Source organism: Hippoglossus stenolepis, chromosome 9 (assembly GCF_022539355.2).
Source record: "Hippoglossus stenolepis isolate QCI-W04-F060 chromosome 9, HSTE1.2, whole genome shotgun sequence".
Classification (NCBI taxonomy): domain Eukaryota; kingdom Metazoa; phylum Chordata; class Actinopteri; order Pleuronectiformes; family Pleuronectidae; genus Hippoglossus; species Hippoglossus stenolepis.
This window is the reverse complement of record NC_061491.1, coordinates 28,117,429-28,129,229: the sequence shown is the minus strand read 5'-3', so window position 1 is coordinate 28,129,229 and position 11,801 is coordinate 28,117,429. Positions and strand designations below refer to the sequence as shown.

At 46.1% G+C, this 11,801-nt stretch overlaps 1 protein-coding gene across 3 annotated transcripts in view; it reads right to left on the bottom strand.

Annotated features, from left to right (window-relative positions):
- Positions 1 to 27: 27 nt before the first annotated feature.
- Positions 28 to 11,801, bottom strand: part of znf608 (zinc finger protein 608) — a 36,213-nt gene continuing 24,439 nt past the window's right edge. Inside the window, exons 4-9 of one of the 3 annotated variants that reach the window (XM_035165224.2) lie at positions 8,622 to 11,088; positions 7,197 to 7,653; positions 6,257 to 6,426; positions 4,595 to 4,742; positions 4,169 to 4,225; positions 28 to 2,323 (exon numbers count right to left, since the gene is read on the bottom strand). In XM_035165224.2, the coding sequence (XP_035021115.2) occupies positions 2,304 to 2,323; positions 4,169 to 4,225; positions 4,595 to 4,742; positions 6,257 to 6,426; positions 7,197 to 7,653; positions 8,622 to 11,088 (3,319 nt within the window). In that variant the 3' untranslated portion in view covers positions 28 to 2,303. The remainder of the gene's footprint in view (positions 2,324 to 4,168; positions 4,226 to 4,594; positions 4,743 to 6,256; positions 6,427 to 7,196; positions 7,654 to 8,621; positions 11,089 to 11,801) is intronic. The other 2 variants (XM_047341098.1, XM_047341099.1) reach the window with 2 other exon arrangements.

Here is an 11,801-nt window from a genome sequence, read left to right as displayed (position 1 = left end):
AGAAATAAAACCGCACAGACCAAAGAATATATATAAACATCCTTTAATCATGATTGCCAAACATATGAATTAAGGCATATACAGTATAAAAAAGCAACAGCAGGTTTGATATTCATACGATTTGAGTGTGTTATTAAATGGATACACCAGGTGGATGAACTGAACTTACCAAGCAGCCTGTATAAGACAACACTGTGTCTCCGTGACAGCATTTTGTAAACAGAGTTCATAGCACTATATTCAAGTAATAGAATGATCACTGATACTATGCAGGTAAGGTGTTGTGTAAGTGAGGCAGAGCTGCTGATAGACACAGTTTTATTGTGATAGCCATGGCGACTATGAGAGAATTCACTGTATGTGTCCTTCTGCTGCATTTCACAACATCTGGACGTGACTGTAAAGTTGTGAGGTTGTAGCTTCCACATGATGTGAAGGCAGCATCAGGACGTAGAGTTAATGCAACACTGGACTGTGTCTCTGGGTTCGTGTTGGCGGCTGCACGGTGGTTGTGCAGAAATAAACGCCACGCTTCACCGAGATGCCATATGTCAATGAAAGGTAGGGGGCAGCGTAGGGGGAGGATGGCAGAAGAAAAGCTAAAGGACCAAGTCTGCGATTAGAAGCATTTTGTACGATGTGTCATTAACGCTGCGAAGTGAAGAATATGTTTGTCCAAATATCTGGCGACAGATCAGCACCATTTGAGACATCGACAATAAGTGTCTGTCGCCAACTCTCTGTTGCCCCCTAGAGGCGTCCTCCAGTAACACGTCCAGCACAGAGACAAAGATCTCATTGGGTCTCCAGTGGTTCGGTGGAGCACAGCACCAGATCTCAGAGAGTGGGTCAAATAAACGATTGTTGTGTCTATCAGAGGCTCTGCACTGAGCTAGTTAGCTTGTAGAGGGCATTGGAGCAGAGGCAGGGCAAAGGATTGTGGGAATTCGGAGAAGACGGCAACTCCACCGGGATCACTGACGGTCAAAAAGTAGCCATTTTAATTTAAACACATTTCAGTTTCTGTTTTTCATCACGTTCTCCAGCTGGTTTTTTATCTTTTAATCAAGAGAAGTAGTTTGTTCTATTTGGTTTTGTTATTTAAAACAGATGTTCTGAAGGAAACACTTGATCAAGCAGAAAGCACCAATTTAGAAAAGTTACATTTGAATTAAAACTAAATGAATTTATAATGTTCTCAAACTTCTTTTAAATATGAAAATGCTTTTATCACAATGGACTCGTTCACACCTTGTCGGGTTCAGACACCTTCAGACTTTTCAGTTTAGTCTGAACCAAAACATCCGGTGTGACAGCTGACGTCAGACGCCGTCGACGAACCAATCACGACAGGACGTACGTTCGTCAGACGACATATTCTTTAGTCCCTAAATTACAACGAACCAGATCAAATGGAAACAAACACATGAAGTTTGGTTCCTGTTCCTGAAAACACGACAGAAACTAACTCTGTCAATGAAAGTCAACCAGTGAAATCGTTCCCACATGCAGCTGCAGGTGCAGTGAAGCTCCCTGACGGAGCCGGCTGCTTCCTGTGCTCCGCCTGCTGCTCCCCTGCATGGCTGATGGAGATCAACATAGAGTACGATAAAGCATGTTAGTGCTCTGCCATGAATCTGTACACAATATTTACACCGCTGGGTTCCTACATGGCACTGGGCAGGTCGATGTGAAGTTTACTCTCACATAAAGACAATACAATCAACATGGTTACGCTCAAGTACAGGTTAGTAATACAAATGTAGCGTCAGCACTATGGAGGGAGGAGGACCACTTCAATATCATCATGAGAATAATAAGGAGAATAATAGACTTTTTAGCTTCCTACTGCTGTTTCCCAATAGAAGTTTTAAAAAACCATCAACACTATTGGGATAAATGAAGTCATCATCATTACATTCAGTCATATCATCGTCATAATACACTACGATAAATGTGCATTTTATAAAGAGCTGCGTGCGCTGCGCTCTGGGATGTTTAGTTTCGTCTGCGCCACCTGCATCGGTCAAAACTCTGCAAAACTGAAGCTTGAAAAGTTTGTGATTCAGGATTTATACAGGAAGTTCAACAAGGTCCACATCCTGTCCGTCCCTCAGTCCGTCCCTCAGGCCGCCCGTCTGCTCCTGGGAGACGTGTTATAAAACAGGTGGTTGTCATCAGTAAGAAATGAAAGAGGTTATTTTCTTGTTCTCTGCCTCTCAGCGAGGCGAAGCTTATTCAACACCATGGAATTGATGTCTGATAAATCTGCCGTTCCTCATGTGAGACGTGGTCACATGGTCCTACTTCTTCCCTTCGGCCTCTGTGGAGACAAGAGGACAAATCTGAACACAAAGCAAATCCTGCAGAGGAGACAACATCATTGTCACTCATGTGTCCGGATCACAGGCTGAAAATACAGTGTCTCAGCTTCTTCCCATTGAACGAAGCTAACTGGAGCTTTAGGGTCTGTGGTGAAGTGATGACGGAGTGGACCCGACGCATCGAGGCCGAAACACGAGCTCGACCAATCACAGGTAAAGTCCTGAACCTCCTCCATGTTAGCTCAACACCTCGGCTACTGCACAGACTGTGACTCCATGTGATGTCATCACCACAAGATGGCAGCGTTCGTGTCAGAGGGATTTTGGCTTCATTTCTGTGGAGACGTGTCAAACATCTTTATTTAAGGTCTATGACTCATCATGGAGTCTTGTCATCATAAGATTAACCCTAACCCACCCTAATGTTAAAAGAAAGAGAAAATATAAGATTTGTTATTTAATCCTGAGGAGATAATTCCTTCTTCAGCTATCAGGAGGGAGAAGCTAGAGAACAACCAGTTTCCTGTTGATATCTTCATTCCTCTTCTGTTCTGCGTTCCCACCGTCGGCATCACTCCTGTTAATCTCCTCTGTTTCACACCAATTACCATTTATAGATAAGTCTGTGCACCGGTATGTTAATCATCACATTATGCTGTTTAAGTGCCTGGCAGGTACCCTCCGCATTATTTCACACCTCCAAACAAAGGCAGTGATATATCGCCTATGAAAATATATGGAAAACACTGCAGAGTGAATAATGACCTGCAGGAGGATAAATCCAGCAACAAGGCGGCGGCGACGCGGAGCCAAATAAGCGTCGAGCTGTTCGTCCCGGGTGGGGGGGTTCAGATATTAGATCTATTGACCCAGCAGCTGTGAGAAGATGAGACAGTTCTCTGGCTCACTTAACAGTCAGTTCACTTCATAAGACAAACAGTGAACGGTTACTCCTCGAGTTCGGGTCAAAGCTGAGATCACACCAGAGAAGGAGAAGCTGGAACAGACGCCACAACGAGGTGAAGAACCTCAACTTAGTGTTTTGTGTTTGTGTCACAGGCTGAACGTTCGCTGCTGTGTGCGTTTTATCTGAACTCGCTGTTGAAACTGACATTTTGAAAATGCCGTTGTTTAATGAGCGGTCTTGCTCAATTTAACCAGTGACAGCAGCATCAGTTTGAATTTAGCTCAGTGGGACAATGAGGATTAAATGAAGTCGTGTAAAACAGAACAATATTTAACCTGGTAAATGATAAATGTAACTCATCATTACATCTGGTGGATGATATCATGTCATTTCATGTTACTGCTCGTAAAGGAAACTCATCGATACGCTGTCGTCCCTCTAAATCCTCATCGGTGAAACAAACGCTGGTGTCACAAGAAGAAAAACGCCACATGAACAGCTTTCAAAGATTCAACCGTCGTCTCCAGCAGTGAGAGGATCAGACGATCTGTGGAAATGTGGCCCAACGAATCGGAGACTGAACATTTACTTTGAGCGATGTAATAATATTGAAGACGACAGCGTTTGGATCTGAGATATTTTCATTGACAGTCGATGTTTAACACACAAACAAAGAGTCAAGTGTAAACTTTACAAACTGCACTTTTCATATCATTTCCACATCTTCTCTTCAAACAGAAACAAGTCGACTGCTTGAAGAGAAGATGGGAGTTTGAAAGCAACCTCCTAAGTCAACAAGTACTAAAGTGGAAATCGGTGTTTGTGCAGAGTAAAGATGAAGCTGGGTCCTAAAGCTTTGTTTCAGGGTCAAGATACAACAGTGTCTTCAGTGGCTGCTGAACAGTTATTGTTGAGCTCTACAACGTGTTGAACGTACCAGTAGAGGAGTGTCCTGCCACCTGCTGACTGGAGACCAGCGACCTGGAGCTCAACCCTGCAACACAAAAGAAGATGGAATCATAACCTGAACAGACCAACTGAATCACACGTTCATCAGGATGAGACTGAAGCTGTTTATCTCCCCAAGAGAACCAGACCTGTTCACACCGGAGGTTCTGGTCCAGACTGAACTGAAGGTCTGAACCGAACCAGGTGTGAACGAGTCCGGAGTCTCTTTCTGTGCAAAGCATCTGAAGATCCGTTTCCCTGCAGCAGCAGCTGATGAACCTGGTTCAGACTTTTATTCTTCTACCCTGTTTGTGTCTCTTTTTACTTCATGTTTAATACTTTTTAAGCTGACGCACATTAATGTCTTTCTTTCTGGGTTAAACCAGCAGTGTGTGGCTCCCCCGTGCAGTCGTACCTTGGTAGATGTCGTACTGCCCTGACATCAGGTTGTAGCTCATACCCAAGTGTGTGTGGTGGTGTGTGTGGAGGTGTCGGGCGAACGACACGTGGTTCCTCTCTCTCTCCGTCTCTCTCTCTCCCTCCGGGGAACCCTTCTCTCCAGGCTGTGGAAACACACACACACACACACACACACACACACACACACACACACACACACACACACACACACACACACACACACACACACACACACACACACACACACACACACACACACACCTCTTGTCGGTCACATTAACAGGATATTAAGTTTACTGGACTTTGAAGACGCTGAATAAACGCAGCAGCCGTGTTTCTGTGTTTTGATGTAGCTGCAGAACTCTAATAAAAGCTGAGCAGCGACTGACATCCTCCTCCCTCCTCAACTTTATTACCAGAACTTAATTACATGTTTCCACTTAGACTGGATCTCTGGATGAAGCGGTTTAATGCGACTGAAGTTATAAAACCTTAGTCAAGGCCTCTTATCATTATTAAGTGGTCATGCAGCACAGCCGCGGTGAGAGAGGTGATAAATGACTTTTCCACGGTGGAAATTACTGGTGAATTTTAAAGGATCATTAAATCACATCTCTAATTTCCCTCCAGGCATCCGAAGGTTTTCATTAGAGGCCACAACACTATCCGACACCAACACATTTCTAACATGTTCGCATCACCAAAAGCTCTGGAACCTCCTCGTCTTTCCAAGTTGACGTCTTCGTCTTCTACGTGTCCTCAGGACTCACTGTGACATGTTAGAGACATTTTACTAGGAGGCTGCAGGAGAAGATCCAGAAAATGTCCAGAGACACTGACTCAGACATTTGTTCTCACATAGAGAACCTGCACAACATGTGGGGAACATGTGAGGAACATGTGAGGAACATGTGAGGAACATGTGAGGAACACGTCAGGAACACGTGAGGAACAACAGCTCTATTTGAAAACGCAGCACAATGCAGTGACTGTTTTTGGTTTGTAGCCACAACAGTCAATAATTTATCTCATAAAAACAGGATGAATTTACTGTTATTGTCAATTATATGGAAAAACAACAGATGCCTGGAAAGAACAAATAAATGCCGTTAAAACGTTTCTATATTTCTGTTCAAACACAGATTCTTGATCGGGGATTTTCTTCAGTTTCATTGTTTTTTATTCCACTTTTTTATCCCTGGTGTTTATTTTACGTGTTTAATATTATTGACTTTTATTTTTCAGGGTTTTCAATTTCACACTTGCGTAATCTTTGTTTTTTATGTGTTGTTGTAATCCTGCTTGGGGCTGAGTGTTGTATGAAAGGAGCGATATTAATAAAGTTGAGTTTTAAAGGTATATTTATTGATTTGTCCGTATACTTTATGTGTTAATGTCGCAGAGATATGAGCGTGAGTGTGTCAGCCTCATATAATGATGAACGGTCTCTCCTGCCAGAAACTCAATAAAGTCATTACAAGATATTGTAAATGTCCTGAGCGTTAAATGGAACTGCAGCAGTTAAAGTGAGTGAAGCATTAGTGTCACTCTTTGAAAGTGGTGGATTTAAATCTCGGCTCCTGTTGTGTTTAACCTTCCCTACGTCAGGTGTGTGTCTCTGGGTTGTGTGGATGCTGCGGTAAAGTGAAAGTCTCACAGCAGGAGATTTTCCGTGGTACTGGTGGCTCTGTTGCTGCAGCAGCTCCATGGCCGAGGGAGAGGTGGAGTCGCTGCTCTGCTTGCTGCTCACCGCCCCCCCTCTGCCGGCTGGGGTCACCTCTGACTCCTCCCTGCCGGCCGTCTTACCGTACAGAGGGTAGTGGAAACCTGGTGCACACAGGACAACAAGGACGTTTACTAAAATACTGAAATCTATGAGGGTCTGCTGCACTTACTGTAAAATGTATCTGACAAAACATTTGGACAAATTGCACAAATACACAACTTTTATCCTTATATTGCACATTTAAAAAACAACCTTATGTTGTATATAGTAGATCTATTTTTATCTTATTTATTCTGGATTCTTTTTTTTACTTATTAATAAATGTTCCTCCTGCTGCGTCAATTTTGAATTTCTTCAAAAGGTAGATCTTGTCTAATCTAATTTGAAATTATGCACACAACACACATCACTGTTATACTGCACTCTATCTTATACTGTATTTGTTATATTGCATGACTTTATATTCAGTATCTGTGTGTAGTTGTTCTTATATTGTTCTATTTATTCAGTTTTATTCTACTTTGATATTATTTAGTTTGAGCCTGTATTTGTTCTGTATCTGATCGGCTGTTAAACCTGAATCTTATTATCTGATCTGATTTGAGTAACTGTGTATTAGCTCCTCAGCAGTTGCTAAAGGATCAGCTGTTAGCTAGCACACAGCTCAGCTACCGTAACCAAACATCGGCTAATTGCCAATTTTGGCACCGTGAACATTCCAGTGTAACTGAGCATGTTGGTTTTTGGTGTAATTTGCTTTCCTGCTGTGGGTAAAATGAGAAGATTGAATTTGTTCAGTTTCGACAAATACAATAACCAACGATAACCAGCTGCGGTGATGGTGTTCACGGCGGTGAGCCCGGACTCTTACCTGGGTAGTTGTGGACCAGCGTTGGGGACACCCCTCTGTAGGAGGCCCCGCTGCTCTCGCACATTGCCAGGTAGGGCGGGTAGGAGGAGTGCTGGTACTGGATGTAGGGCTGCTGGGGCGTCATGGGAGGAGACACCGCTGCCCGGGCACTCTGAGACTCCTCAGACAGCCCTCCTATTGGCTCCTGACCCTGATCGTCCAGCCCCTCCAGCCGGTCGGAGTCCTCGGGGTCGAGGGCTGGTGGGAGATCGTGGGATCCATGGACCCTGGCTTTTTTAGCATCCCCGCCTGCTCCTCTGTCTCCTCCTCCTGAGGTCATCTTGGCCCCGGCCGGCTCCACGGTAGCTCCCCATTCTTTGCCCCTGTCTGCTTCCCCCTCCTCGGCCTCCTCCCCGTGCTGCAGCTCGGAGTATTTGCTGTGAGCGAGGCGGTGAGCCCAGGCCGGTCCGTCTGAGGGCTAGATCGATGGGGACAAGTGTTGGTGCTAGTTGCAGTGTTTCCCCTATAATTCTTTGTTAACAGTGGTGGGTGGGAGTTGTTTTGAGGTCAGTTCAACTTCAGTCCATGTCTCTGTCCCAGTTTTTGTTTAAATATGGCCATTTGCAGAGCTAAATACTAAATGCCTTTTTCATAATAAGTCTAAATGTTAGCCCCGATTTAGGCTGATTCAATACTTTCATTTGCACATAGACTTTTTGAGCAGGGTGGAGAACCTCCTGCTGCGGCGGCCCACCGCTGCTGAGTGAATATAGAGGAAACACTGTGCACTTGAGTGAACAGAGCCAGAGACAGACCACCTATCACTGGCTCTGGGTGTGATGTTGATGAAGGATGACGACGTTTCAACAGCAGGCGGCCATTCAGCGGGGGATGTGAGGAGCGTGGCGTTCCTCTCAATGACACCAATCAAGACACGGCTCACAAATGATAAGCTGCAGCCAAATCCAAGGAAAACACAACCTCCCCCCCCCCAGCGTTCATTCCATTCATACAACAGTTTTACATGAGCCAGCATGAGTTAGCTGTTAAATGCATTGTGAGATGACACGATTAAAAACCTGTACAACTTTCTGAAAGAGCAGCTCGTATCAAAACCAACAGTTATTAGAAAGTTTACTTTGTTTCTTTTAGTTTTTATCTTTTACATTTACAGCTAAAGTTGGAATTACACATTTCTTCCGAACATTCTCATTCTAAACATTAAAAACATTTTCATCCATCAAATCAAACTTCATGGTTTTGATTTAAACCAAAATGACTTTAGTAGTTTGCCAGAGTCGAGCTACAGCACCACAGAAGCCAGTCGGTCTTTGTAATTAGCACCGATTGGTTTCGCTGAACACGACCTGTGATTAATCTCTTTACGAAGCACCAACAACCATCAGCGGCGGCGGCGGCAGGTTATAAACAGAGGGAGAAACTTACACTGGAAAAGGAAACATTTGAGTCCAGATCTGTCTGACTGTTCGCGTTGTGGAGTGATGAAGAAGAGGAAGAAGAGGGTGACTTGATGTCATCACAGTCTTTCATCGAGACCTGGTGCTGGTCCACCAGTCCACCGTGAACCGCCTTCAAGCTCAGACCCTGTCCCCTTTCTCCTCTCTCACTCATCTCCACGTAGGACAGGATGGGTTTGGGACAGCAGCCTTTAGCACCGTCCGGACCCTTCCCTAGCAAGGGTCCACTGGCTGGTCCTCCAACCATATGTTTAAGGTCCTCACTGTCTCTCAACCCCTGACCCCTCTCGCCCCTCTGCTTGGCACCTGGTGGCTGGTCACAGCATTTGGAGGCCAGTAACAGTTTCTGGTCCATGTAAAGTCCTCTGGAGTACTGGCCATAGTACAGGGACTGGGCTAACGCCGTCTGGGTCTGACTCATTGCCAGCTGCAGCTGAGATTGAGGCGGCCCATCGCCTTTCTTAGAGTCCAAGAACTCGTTGGAAGAGCTTTTGTCATCCTCCTTCACTTCTTCCTTTCTGTCTTTCCCTTTGCCGTCATGGGCAGAGCTTTTGTGGAAAGTAACACTGCTGCTGTTCTGCCTTTCCGACTGCATGTACCCCGGCAGGTAGTAGGGTTCGTAGCTGTGGTAGTATGGAGACTGGGAGTCTTTAGAAGATGGGGCAGATGAAGTGGGAGGGGTTTTACCAGAGTTACTATGGTTACCGTTAGAGCTCACGTCAGAAGAGGCAGACGAGCTAGACTTGGATCTGAGCCCATCTGACCGACATTCAGAGGATCCATCGTCCCCGGCATCTGAGATGTCGGAGTAAGCGGGACTGTTGTTCTTGCTGCTGCTGTCAGCTGCTACCAAGCAACTCCCACCTGCGTCGATCCGTGATGAACTGCCGATGGAGGGACTGGGGGCGTTGTCGGTGAAGGTGTAGACCTTGTCGGCCTCTGCACGGATACTGGCCATCCTGCTCTCTTGGCTTTCTGTGAGTCCATTCATCACGTCCTGCTTGCTGAGGTGTTCCTTCAGAAGGCTTCCAGAAATTTCCTTGACACCCATTTTAGATCCACCAACACCATCCTCCATTTTGATCCCGCTGCTGTCTCCATTAGGTGTCCTGGTGGACTCGTCTTTGTTATGTTTGTCCTTCAGCCTCCGCTTTTCCTTCTTCCTCGTCTCTTTGCTGCAGGTAACCAGTGTTGCTTTGACGAGGCTCGGCTCCACAACAATGCTCAGCTTTGGTTTGATGGGTTTTAGAGGAAGGGTTTTACTCGTGAGACCCACAGCTGCCATGGGAGAGGGCTGCTGTGGGGGGGCAGTATCTGCTGTGCCGGGGGGATACGTTGCATTGGGTATGGCGATCAGCTTGGGAGGAGCAGGAGCTGGAGCAATTGGCCGGTTTGTCCGTGACTTGGAAAGTTTCTCCACCTTCCCATTGGCCTTCTTGCCTTTATCACATGCACTTCCCTTCTTGTCGATCAAACCTTCAGCTTCAAGTTTGGGCATCTCCACCATGGAGTTCCTGTCTGGGACCATGCAGTTCTCCAGGACCACGGTCATGTTGGAGATGATGGGCAGATTGCTGAGGTCATCAATAAGCCCATCTTTTAGCAGTGAGGTTCTTCTGGTTTTAGAGTTAGCTGTGGGGCTGTGGTCGGTACTCAGGAGTAGCCGTCTGTTCTTAGGAGACCCTACTGTGGTCACCTTGTAGAGAGGTGCAGGTTTCTTAGAGGAACTGTTGGCATTAGTGCTGTTGTTAGGCTCTGTGAGGTCATATGTTATGTTGCTGATGGTGTCCTCACAGTCTGATAGTCGTTCCTCACTTTCTCCATCCTTCATGGGCTCCAGCTCAGGCTTCCTCTGCTCCTCGGCCTCCAGGTGTGCATGTGTCTGGTGGTAGCGCAGTCCATTGATGTGCTTGTAGCGTTTAGTGCAGTTGGGGTGGGGACAGTCAATGAGAATGGGTGGGGGTGGTGAAGAGGCACAACCTCCCCCTGGATCCATGAATGAGGGGTCAGATTTGCCCTGGGGTGTGGACGGGGCGCTGCGGGATTTGGCTCGAATCCGCTTCCCGTTTCCATTTTTAATGTCGTCAGAAGAGACCAGGCTGAGGTCCAGGTCGGCCGGAGGTTTGTTCTTTCGCTTCCCAGACGAAAGGGTGGGGGCGCTGTGCGAAGATTTCACATCATCCACGGTGAAGAAAGAAGGTGGAGCTCGGCAGGTGCTGTTGATGAGGTTGAGGCTGCCTCTCCGTCCCTTGCTGTGCATCGGCGCAGAGGTTCCAGCCACGCCTCCTCCACGGCTCCTGTGCTGTGTGAGACCTCTGACTTTGGCAGCGGGCGCCGGCTCAATGCAGGGACGCTCGGCCATGGCCATTCGCATCCGTTTCCCCCGGCCACGTCCGCCTGGCAGCTCGGGGTCACTGGAGGGCGACTCACAAAATCTGGACAGAGGAAGAGGAAAGTTCTGCTTAATAATCACTTACTGACAATCTGGAGGAGATAGATCATATCAAACGTATGGAATCACCTCATATCGTATCACATTTTATTGGCATTTTTCTTGTTGTTGAAAGCTTCGCACCAAAAACAACTTCACATCATTACCCAAACTGAAACCTTACAGCAGCTCATAGCACATCATCATTCAGGGCTCGTTCAGACCCTGACGTCCTGGAGAAAAATGGATTTTTCACTGCACAACGTCTGCTGCTCTTTTGATAACATAAAGAAAACCTGCACACTCCCCAGTTATCTCTGTGTTTGATATGGAGTCATTCTGCATTCACCAGCCGTCCCTGAGCTTTGAAGTCTTCTCATGCTGTTTATGTCAGTGCCTTGCATCTTAACGCTGGTGATGCTTTTCTACAGTCGCACATTGTCGTGTATATCAAAAACCTGTCTGATACCATGTCAAAAACTGATTTATTTATGATTATCCACAGTGTAAACCTGGTCCTGGCCTTTCTTGCATTAATTACAAAGCTACGTCACAGGACTGCTTGGTGTTAAACACTCCATGAATAAATTCTGACCTTGGAAGGACTGTTTTGGGTCTTAATCACCTTATTAATGGAACAGACTGCAGAGCACATTGAGAGCAGCCTTTTCCCCCTCTGTGATTTTAAAATGATGATATCTCACATTTCCTATGATG